Source organism: Palaemon carinicauda, chromosome 36 (assembly GCF_036898095.1).
Source record: "Palaemon carinicauda isolate YSFRI2023 chromosome 36, ASM3689809v2, whole genome shotgun sequence".
Lineage (NCBI taxonomy): Eukaryota > Metazoa > Arthropoda > Malacostraca > Decapoda > Palaemonidae > Palaemon > Palaemon carinicauda.
Window position 1 is genome coordinate 30237835 of NC_090760.1, and position 12557 is coordinate 30250391.

General features: G+C 34.1%; 1 protein-coding gene across 1 annotated transcript in view; it reads right to left on the minus strand.

Annotated features, from left to right (window-relative positions):
• The window catches only part of LOC137628406 (uncharacterized), a 27886-nt gene extending 15638 nt beyond the window's left edge, over positions 1–12248 (minus strand). Inside the window, exons 1-2 of the mRNA XM_068359558.1 lie at positions 12097–12248; positions 8298–8415 (exon numbers count right to left, since the gene is read on the minus strand). Of these exons, the coding sequence (XP_068215659.1) occupies positions 8298–8415; positions 12097–12161 (183 nt within the window). The 5' untranslated portion in view covers positions 12162–12248. The remainder of the gene's footprint in view (positions 1–8297; positions 8416–12096) is intronic.
• Between the last annotated feature and the right edge of the window lie 309 nt (positions 12249–12557).

A 12557-nucleotide genomic window follows, 5' to 3' on the forward strand; every position in this document is an offset into this window, starting at 1 on the left:
ATCCTGAAAGATATCGGGTATAAATCAGGCACGTGTTAATAACAAGCCATAGTTATCCTTCCCCGAATAGAGTTAACCTTGTCTGGAAAGATAAGGTAGAGGGTAGGATACGTGGGCAAGTGAGCAGTTACAACTCCCGATCTCAATGTGCTACAACTAACACGTTTCCTGTTGAACCATTCCCTATTTGCAGCGTCGTCTTTGACGATTGCTTGGGGGAGTTTCTGCCTATTTTTCTTAGCTTTTTGAACGCTTTCGATCATGAATGCTTCGGCTTCTTCATCGACTAAGTTGAGTACCCTCCCTTTTGTGTGTTGGAAAATTTCGCATCTCCACTCCGTGTATTATCAGATTTATATACCATTATTGTTTTATGGCCGGCATGTGGTCAGCACCATTACACCATGTTACCAAATCACTTAAAAACTCTTAGTTATTTAGTCATATTATTGTAGCAATATGTTTTACATTCTTCTTTTACAGTGTGGTATTTTTGGTGTTTCTTGTGTGATTATTATCTGCATTGACTTAGGCTAGCTCACTACCCTAGTCTACGCCCATGCCTGATATATTTTCACTTAAGCACGATCCCCTTCTATCATCTAACCCCTTCTATCATCTAACATCTGTGATTTTTCACAGCGGTGGGCTGCAGTCTTGAAGGTCCCTCTGGCAGTGCGATAGTGTTTTCAGTTGTCCAAGGGTGACTGTTTTCACTTTCCACTTAGCTTATATGTGTGGCGAGGTGGCACAGGTCTTAGGAACTTGATCCCTGTGTCTACTTATGTTTACCCATTGGAACGTTATACCCCCTGTTTTAATGCTGACAGGTAGATCTCCTTATATCGCCTTAACCAATTTTAGGCTTCCCTCTTATTCTTTGGTAGGCTATGTCTGGTTGTGAGGACTTATCCTCTGTGCCCTATCACTGCAGACCCCTTAGAACATTATTCCTGTTCTAATGTCGCAGTTGGGCCCTCCTGACATACCGCCTCACCAATTTCATAGTCTCCCATTACCACCCCATTTTTCCCTTACCCTTGTGCCTGTTAGTGTGCCTACTTGTTGTGGAACTTTGTTCTTATCCGTGTCTAGTCCCATGGCGACTGAAGTACACTTCGTCTCCATCCTTGGACAGGACACCATGTAGTCTCTATCTTTCTTGGCCCTAGACTAAATCTCTCTGGTGCCTTAGAGACCACCCTTGGGTGTTTTCTCTGCCCCTCCCCCTTCCCACCTAGGACATAACCTGTTCATATTGGGAGCTATGTTCCTCTTGTCTAGTCATCTTACCCAGGCTAGGTTTGCCTAGACAGTTCTCCCTATGGCCTAATCCTATTTAGGCAGAGAGTTGGTACCCCTTGGGGTCCTCCTCTGCTGCCTCAGCAGTGGCCTGTTCTGTGTCTGCAGCTTCCCTTCCTGTGCTATGTCCCTCTAGGTGTGGAGTCTTGACTCCCTTGCTTGGTTAGCTTATCTAGGCAGAAGTGTTGCCTTCTGTCTCTGCTTCCAGTCTTGTCAGCCTGAGTTCTTCTAGGGATGGCTGTGTGTTGGCCATAGGTCTTTCCCTCTGCTGGCTCAGCTGCAGCCTTAGACTAGGCATCGTGCTCTTTCCTATCCTCTTCCATATCTGAGGGACATTGTCCTCTGGAGTTGGTTGGTTTGATCCCGCCTGGTTGTCAGGACATCCTTTGAATTTCCAATTCTGAGCCTCCTGACTGTCTTACAGGCTAAATCACCACTTTTAGGTGCCTTTCATTCATGGTCTTCCCCTGAGTGTGGACCTTTCCCTATGGGATTGTTCACTCTCTTTCTTTCAACTTTACAATGCCTCTGCCACCTTGTGGTGATATGCCTGGGGTATTGATAGGTCAGTCTTTATCTTGGCTTCTAGTGATAGCTGCCACCTCAACCCAGCTGCTGCCACCTCGGGGGCATCTGTTACTGGTCTAGGCAGTATGATGAGTGAGCTTGCCTTCTTAGATTATTCCAATAGACCTACTTTGGAGGTTCTGGTGTCCCTTTGATGTGAACCTTTCCTCCATATTTCTACCGCACTGTCAAATAGTTTGCTTCATAAATCCCCATTGATTTCTGAGCTGTTTGGAATGTGCCTTGAATACTTGTAATCTTTAGTCATACTTAGCTGGTAGGTTTATTTAGGTTAGTTCTTTCTATTAAACATACAAATTTCTTACTTAATTTTATTAATGATGTGTACTCATTTCGAATTCATTATCAGGTTGCTGATAATATGAAAGTATAAGGCTTCCAGAAAAGCTCTCAACAAGGTGTCCCTTATCTTCCTTCTCTGGAACTAAAGGACCTCCTCTTTCCCAAGGCCGAGGTGAACTCTGTCACCAGTTACTGACGGTTCAACTCCCGCCGGTACTAGTAGATCATGTAGTTGATAAAGTTCGGGACGCTCTGCAAGTCATGAGCTTGTCCACCGACAATACGTCGATAACTTCCTCTGGGTCGTCAGAGAGGGAGAGGATCGTGCCGACCACGGAAGCCCCTGAAGGATCTTTGGATATATATCAGGTGAGTATAGTTCCCAATGCCTCTTTAGTTTGTTCCCCCATCCCTACTGCTCAAGCCCCAGCTTACACCTCCACCCTGGTTCCTACATTAGACAAACCTTCGATTCCTAGTAACTCGGAACTTACGGTGTCCATGAAATCTTTCATGAAAAACCTAACCACCAAACATGAACGTTTTTGTGAATCGCTAGCAAGGAATCCTATGCAAAAGGTCAAGAAATCTGCTTATGAAACTTCAATGAACTCACAGATGGTAGAAATGGCACTTAGTCCGGTACAGCCCTTAAGTGAGAGAAGAGTGCGAAGAATCTCATGGCTAGTAAATAAGACTAAGTTTATAAATCAAAAGAGTAAGCTTAATATTGGCGATTGGAATGTCCAAACAATCAATCAGGAAGGCAAATCAGAGCAGCTTTTGGCAGTTTTTGTAAAATATGGTCTGGGTATGTGTGCACTCATTGAAACAAGACTGACTGGATTTGAAAAGAGAGCATTAAATGGAGGAAAGTTGTTGCTTCATCCTGGGAGAGAGGATGGCACTCACTATCAAGGAGTAGGATTTATTTTGAACAAAGAAGCTAGCCCTGCAGTTTTTGTGAAATATGGTCTGGGTATTTGTGCGCTCATTGAAACAAGACTGACTGGATTTGAAAAGAGAGGATTTGATGGAGGAAAGTTGTTGCTACATTTTAGGAGAGTGAATGGCACTCACTATCGAAGAGTCGGATTTCTTTTGAGCAAAAAAGCTAGCCATGCATTAAAGGAATGAAAACCAGTGGAATAAAGAATTCTTTATACAAGGTTGAAATCTAGTCATGGAAGTATGCCAATTATAGTATGTCATAGACCTACTGATGAAGTAGATACCAATAAAAAAGACCACTTTTACTGTTAATCACAGAAAGTGGTTAACAAGGTGCCAAAGTTTTATATTCTTTGTGATGGTGATATGAATGCAAAACTAGGTAATGATTATAATGGTTTTAGTGAATGCATTGATGTCCATGGTGAAGGTAAGAGGAATGATCCTGGTGTTCGATTTGACTGTTTTTGTTTAACCAATGAGTAGATGATAGGCAGCACGCTGTTTGAACAGATGTATACACAAGTATACTTGGACATATTGCTGTAATAAATACAGCACCCAAAATGACCATTTAGCTATGAATATAAAATATAAAAACTAAATACTGGATGTTAGATCTCGACGGGGATGTGATATAGGAATCGGCCACCAATTTGTTGTCTCAACGCTAGACATAAGTTGAAGACTAGGAAAGATTATGTAAACCTACCTCCCAGATATGACATTGAAAAGCTAAGACAACAAAGTAGTGAAAGGATGATTACGTTATAGAGTGCAGGAAAAATTTACAGTGTTAGAGATGTTACCAGGTAAAGAAGTAGAGATAGGTGTGATTATTCATTGTAAACAACTTGAAAACATCTTTCAGTAATCTGCCAGCATCACAATCTTACAGGGAAGTGAAGCAAGACGAAAGATATGAATGAGTTGTGAAACATAGAAACTGTTAGAGGAAAGAAGAATAGTAAAACTTAGCTTTGAATCATTACAGGAAATCAGCCCACATCTGACTTTATTACGAACTGAATATATGAGCCTTGATAGTGAAGTAAAGAGATGTTGTATAAGAGACAAAAGAAGGTTCATACATTCTACTGCAGGTAAGACAGAACATAATCTAAATAGAGAAGATGGAATAACTATATGATATGCATATGAGGGTATTCGAAAAATCACTGAAAAGAAGAGGAAGAGAGATGAGTTACCTGACAGAAAAAAAAAAACAATAAAAAATAGAAATCTAACTAAAAAATCTGAAATCAGAGCTAAATGTAAAGAACATTTTGAAGAGTCAGTAATAGGACACCCCTCACCAAACGAGGAAGACATCCTTGAGGCCTAACATGAACTACCTGTAGCTGTAAGGGTCATTAGATTGGCAAAGGTTGTTTTGGCTCTCAAACAACTGAAAAACTATGTCAGCAGGAATGGGTGTTATTACACCTGAAATGTTGAAGACTGATGGGATTTAAATACCAATTGTGTTCAATGAATTATTCAATCATATGTGGCGAGATGAAGTCATGCCTGTTGAATGGAAAATTAAAGGAAATATTGTTAGAGTACGCAAGACGGGGGAGATTTGAGAGACTGTGGGCATTGGCAAGAGATCACATTGTTGAGAATAGAATATAACTTGTGATAAATAGACTATTTCGAAAAGAGCAAGAAGGTTTCAGAAAGAGTAGAGTATGTGACAATCAAATTCTTATTCTATAACATAAAACTCAACAGTGTAACGATCTAAAATCACCTCATTTTTTATAATTTGTAAATTTTGTGAAAACATTTGATACTCTTTCACGTAGTATGTTAAAAACGGATTCTGAGGCACTATAGGACTCCAGAAAAAGCTTGTAACTATCATATTGGATAAGCATAGTAGAACTTGTTGCAGGGTAATGGAGGATAGTAGTCTTAGTGATGCATTTGAAGTTGAGACTAGGGTACTACTAGGTAAAGATAATATCCCCTCTACTGTTTATTATGGTGATTGATCATGCTATGAACAGGGTAATGCAAGGAATGAATAATACCATTCAATAGAAAGGTGATTAGGGAGTATGTGACCTTGAATATGCGGATGATATAAATCTAATTGCCTCTACAACGGTTGAAATGCAAGAAATGATTGATAGGTTAATAATGGAGAGAAGAGGGGTCGCATTGGGGATCCATCAGAGAATGAATGAGATCATGCAGATTCAGAGTGGGGATCAGACGAAATGCTTTATCGGAGGAGTAATATTACCCAACTCAAACTCTTTCAAATATTCAGGAACCATCATTAACAGCAATTGATCACTTGTTACAGAATTCAAGGAGAGAATAGTGACGCCAGAACAAGAAATGGGCATGTTAAAAATAGATTGAAGGTCAAATTGAATATCAGTTCGCAGCAAAATCAATTACATTTCACTTGAAAGATAGATATTAACTTATGAGCACTGGTTGTGGTACCGCACTGCAAAGCCCGATGCAGATTTCTTGCTTTTGAGAATGAAGCATCGAGATGGATTTTGGGAATCAAACGGAAGCAGCATATAACAAATGCGGCAATTCATGATGTAGCAGGGGTGTCCAATATAAACAATATAGTTAGATTATCAAGATAAAGATGGATGGGGTATATTTCAAGAAGGGGGGATGAGTGAGTCAATGATGCACCTGAACGGAAGTCACTGAGCGGGAGAAGACATGATAGACCATACGAGACTTGGTTGATGACAATGTGATGGGATGTTGAATCTGAGAATTGGGCTGAGCTCAGAAAAATGGCAAAGGAGATTTATGGCGGGAATTCATTGAGGCCCTATGCATACTGTGGGTGTCAGACGATTATGTAATTATATGTATGTACAATTTAATCATAAAAGAAACCCTCTCTGGTACAACTCAGGAACATAAATGGTGGTCTACCCTTAAATCTGCACTCTTTGGTGTAGATGCAACAGTTCCTCCTTTACTTAAACCAGATGGCTCAGTCACGCACTGTCCAAAGGAAAAGGCAACCCTTTTGGCTGATGTTTTTGACAGTAAACAGAGTAATGAAAAACTTGAACTTCCTCATTCCTGTTTTCCTGAGGCTAAACTAACTAGTTTAGCTTTTCGATCTCGTGAGATTAAAGCTCTGTTGATGGACCTTGATGCTTATGGAGGTGTAGACCCTAATGGTATTTTTCCTTTGTTTTTTATAAAGACAGCAGATTTCTTAGCTCCAAAGTTATCTGTTATTTTACGCAAGTTAGCAAGAAGAGGAGCTTTTAGCACTTGTTGGAGAATTGGTAATGTTACTCCTCTATGTAAATGTGTTTGTGGTAGCTCAAGTCCCACTGATTACCGCCCAATTTCCATAACTCCCATATTATCTAAAGTTTTTGAACGTCTTCTGGCAAAACGTCTTAATAGGTTTGCTGAAGGTAATCATCTATTCCCTAGTTTGCAATTTGGTTTTCGGAAAGGCCTTGGAGCATGTGATGCCGTTCTTACAATCTCCAATGCAGTACAGAAATCCCTTGATTGTGGTCGGGAAGTTCGTATGATTGGCCTTGATTTTAGTGCTGCCTTTGACCGTGTTAATCATGAGGCCCTTGTTTTCAAACTGAAACAGTTGGGAGTGGGTGGGTCGTTTCTTAGCATTATTACTGATTTTTTAAGTGGTAGATCTCAAAGAGTTGTTGTTGATGGGCACCATAGTGAGTATAGGAATGTGATATCCGGTGTTCCACAGGGTAGTGTTCTTGGCCCATTACTTTTCATACTATATACACATGACATGTGGTTTGGCCTAGAAAATAAGCTTGTTGCATATGCAGATGATGCTACTCTCTTTGCATCAATTCCATCCCCTGAATGTAGATCTGGGGTTGGTGAATCCCTTAATAGAGATTTAGCTAAAATTAGTGCATGGTGCAAATTATGGGGTATGAAGTTGAATCCTAACAAAACTCAAAGTATGATTGTAAGTAGGTCAAGGACGGTGGCTCCTCAACATCCGGATCTCAGTATTGATAATGTTTCTTTAAATTTGTATGACTCTTTCAAAATTTTAGGAGTGATTCTTGACAGCAAATTTACTTTTGAGAAACATATAAGGTCTGTGTCTTCTTCAATTGCACAAAAAATTGGCTTATTGAGAAAGTCTTTTAAGATATTCGGTGATCAATCTATTCTGAAGAAGTGTTTTAATTCTTTTATTCTACCTTGTTTTGAGTATTGTTCTCCTGTCTGGTCTTCAGCTGCCGATTCTCATCTTAATTTGTTGGACAGAAACTTACGGTCTATTAAATTTCTTATTCCTGATCTAGATATTAATCTCTGGCACCGTCGATCAATTAGTTCATTATGCATGTTGCATAAGATTTTTCATAACTCTGACCATCCTTTACATTCAGATCTCCCTGGACAATTCTATCCTGTTCGTAATACTAGGCAGGCAGTTAATTCTAATACCCAGGCCTTCTCCATCATAAGACTCAATACTACGCAGTACTCTAGAAGTTTTATTCCAGCTGTTACCAAGTTGTGGAATGATCTTCCTAATCGGGTTGTTGAATCAGTAGAACTTCAAAAGTTCAAAGTTGGAGCAAATGCTTTTTTGTTGACCAGGCGGACATGAGTCTTTTTATAGTTTATATATAACATATTTGTTGTTGACGTTGTTAATAGTTTATATATGATATATCTCTTTTGACATTACTTTTTTTAGAATGATTTATTGTTAATTTGTTCTCTTCAGTTATTTATTTCCTTATTTCCTTTCCTCACTGGGCTATTTTTCCCTATTGGAGCCCCTGGGCTTATAGCATCTTGCTTTTCCAATTAGGGTTGTAGCTTGGATAGTAATAATAATAATAATAATGTATGTATGTATGTATGTATGTATATATGTATGTATGTATATAAAAGATCTTTATTTCAACAGGAGAGGCTATTGCTGCTAAATTTGTTACCATTAGAGATGCAATGCATGGGTATATTTCTTGATTCATTCAAGACACACACACACACGTGCGTGTACACACATATACATTTGTATATATACACACATACACACATAAATATATATATATATATATATATATATATATATATATATATATATAAATGGATATACAGTATATAAAATTTAATAAGAGAAATAATTCTTATACTCAAATAATTATACCAACTTGTTGTTCAAGGTTACACGATATGGTATTCGCTGTGGCATTTTTCGAGCAAAAGTTAGAGTCTTCTCGAAGTTGCACCACAGTTCCATCAACTTCGTTCCAGTAGAGGATGAGGACACTGAGGAGGAAAATGAAATATTTAGTTTAAATGACTTAGGAATTACCAACTATATGTATGTATATATATATATATATATATATATATATATATATATATGTATATATATGTATATATATATACATATATATATATATATATATATATATATATATATATATATATATATATATATATATATATATATATATATATATATATATACATACATATATAAAGGACCTAGCAATGCATAGGGAGCAGAAGAGATCCAACCTATCCCTTTGAAAGATCCAAAGTTTGCCAGCTCTCTATCCTCTCAAGAGTGTATAGAGTATCCTCTTAAAAGTAAATAGCGATTTCTATCCAATGTATATTGTGTGTAGTGTTGTTCGAATGATGGTGATATTATTGGATGATTAGTTGAACGTGCAGTGTAAGTACAATTCATCATATAAAATTAGATTAAACAGTGAAGTGTATCAATTTTGCTTAACCGTTCTGTAACCTTGTGTGAACCAAAAGACGTAAGTGTAACAGATTCATATATGTAAATTTTATCATTGTTTAATAACCAGAGTGTTAAGTGTTAACTTTTTTTCATTAACTGTCAAAATTAGATATTTTTCATAAATTAATTTCCAGTGAAACAAGTGATTGTAGAATTTTATAGAGTATCATTTTATGTCTTACTCTAAAGTCTAATTCTGATTTATATTTTGAATGATTTAGTTTTGGTGTTGACTTTAAAATGCAGTAAATTTTAGAGAATATATTTATTTTCCTAAAATGTGTATTATTTCGACCACCAATATTTCTTTTCTCAGAGATTTGCTCGTAAGAACCGAGGTAAGATGTTGATTTTACAATAGCCCAAGTAAAGTAATCCCCTAGTTTCTGTTTTGAGTAACATAAGAAACTTTATAGATATTAAGTGTTCCTGTATATTGCCGTCTGGGAGTTGCATATTATTTTCAGAGCTCGAGGCATTTTCTTGTGAGTAGCAGATTTATGTAAAATGAAACAGGTGAGTTTTGGAGCTCAGTAATTTACGTGATTCTATAGTCGTAATAATATATATACATCTATGTATAAATATTTATGTATATATATACATATATATACATACATATATATATATATATATATATATATATATATATATATATATATATATATATATATATATATATATACATAATATATAAATATATACATATATGTATGTATACTTATGTATATATATATGTATATATATATATATATATATATATATATATATATATATATATATATATATATATATATATATATATATATATATACGCACACACACGCACACACACATACACACACACACATATATATATGTATGTATGTATTTGTGTGTGTAATGTATGTATATGAATATATATATATATATATATATATATGTATATATATGCATAAATTTATATATATATATATATATATATATATATATATATATATATATCTATATATCTATATATGTGTGTGTATGTGGTTGTACATGTGTATGTGTATGTGTGTACGTGTGTATGTGTATGTGTGTGTGTGTGTAGAAATCACGAAAGCTGGTACATGTTGAATATAAAATATCTATCCTAGTCACGAATGGAAAATGAAAAGACTTGATTGGAGTTAGTGATTTCGTTCATTGGGGACATGGACAGACTTAACAATGAGAATACATATACAAAGACATATTATTATTGCAGAAGGGGATCCCATAGCTCGGGAGCAGAATGAAAGAGGGATGTAATGAGCACCTGTATGCTATTTTAACACATTTTCTAGGAACTATGGTAAAAACAGAAAAAGAAAGTTACAAAACAAACATAAAAGCAGTTAACCAAATTACAATCACAAACAATAATGTCAAATTAAATTATTGAGTTATGTCTAGTAAAGTGATAAGGAATCAATATATTAAAATCTCCTACAACACTGGCGTTAAGATTATAAAATATTTTGACATACATCTATTAGGTTACAATGAATATTATTTTATATAAATCTTTTATTATTTCTTAATTATTCCTCTTATGTAAAATATTTGAGTAATTTTGCAAAAACTGATGAGTCGATTGTATTGGTTATTGTAAACAAGCAATACCACAAAAATTCTTTCTAAATATCATAGTGGCAAATGTATTTTTTAAGGAACCCAGAAATAATTGAGTAGTCTTATAACTATATCTCCTTCCTTACCTTATCTATACATATAGATTAAAACTCTTCATACACCTGCAATCTAATCATACCCATTAGTAATTCTATTTTGTCACTCATTGGATATTTAAATGGCTGGATAAAATTCTTTCACCTTTGGTTAAAGAAAATCTAATTATATATATATATATATATATATATATATATATATATATATATATATATATATATATATACATATATATACATATATGTATACATACATATATATATATATATATATATATATAATAATAATAATAATAATAATAATAATAATAATAATAATAATGATAATAATAATAATAATAATAATAATAATAATAATAATAATAATAATAATAATAATGTTGATCTAATAGAAAAGATTCTAGCTCTAAAATTTCAAGGTTATTAAACAAACTTAAATATTTAACTGAAATTTATCACATATTAGAACTGATTATTCTTTACTTTTGAGATTCTGTTTACACTATTGATGAAAATTGTATTACATCAAATTTAGTTTTTCAATTGAAAATTTGTTTCTGAAGTTTTAATCAATGTACTGTACAGTATATATAGGATTTTCTAAAAATTAAATTTTTTTCCAAGAATTTTACTACCTGTGCCCAGTGCTTTGGATATGTAAATAAAGTTATTCTACAACGGCCTTTACGTAAAAATGTCTGCCCTATGTAGACGTAACTGTGCACCGTAGTAGGAAAACTTTAAAATAACTGTTTATAGAACACACAGTGATAAGATAGAGGATTTTTTTATATACTTTGTGTGAGTTCTACACTTTTGCATCATAAATTATACAATATAAACTGACACGAACTATTTCTTTCGACTGACTGTTTTTGTTTGTAATGAAAGTAGCTGAAGTGAAATGCCATAACTAGAAACTCATACTACCAGGAGGAAAATTGTTCGAGATAATTCAAGAACCAAGGGAAAAGAAAGTATTCTAAGTTAATATATATATATGTATATATATATATATATATATATATATATATATATATATATATATATATATATATATATATATATATATATATATATAAGTGAGGATACCTTAAATTGGTTAAAGTGTTTGAGTTTCATCACGGCTAACGAGTTGTCTGAGACCTTTGCCCTGCAGTCGATTAGAAACAGATGCATGTGTTGTTGTTGTTGTGTGTGTATATATATATATATATATATATATATATATATATATATATATATATATATATACATATATATATATATATATGTATATATATATATATATATATATATATATATATATATATATATATATATATATGTATATATACACATATATATATGTATATATATATGATATTCATATCAAATACTTCATTAATTGTATCAAGGAAAAATCTTTTCTGTTCTAATCAAACAAGTCCAGTCTCAGAAAATCTTAAATAGCCCCAAGATAAGTAAAAAAAATATTGTAAAATCGATTAGGTTACCCACCTGAATATCAATAACCGCCAATAATAAGATTCTCTGCTGCTCATCGTATCTTGATAGGAATTCATGATGAATCTACGACAAAGAAACCGAAAGTTTGTCACTCTAATGTGGTCGCAACACAACTGAGAAATGACACATGTGATAAGCTTGATTCCTTCACATCCGTTCAAATATCTTTGACTTCAACTCAGGAAACGAATGTGGCTTCATATTAGATACTAATACCACTATAAACTCGAGAAAATATCATGAATTAGGACTATTATTTTGTTGTTATAATTGATAGAGCAGGATATGCATGCAACTTTAGATATTTCACTTCATAAATCCAAATTTTTAAAACTTTTTTAATCATATATACGTTTGAAATTTCGGAATGATTCCTGACAAGAAATAAGGATTTGGTTTCATATAATTTAATTTAGTTTTCAGTTACATATTAAGTAAACACAAATTATAAT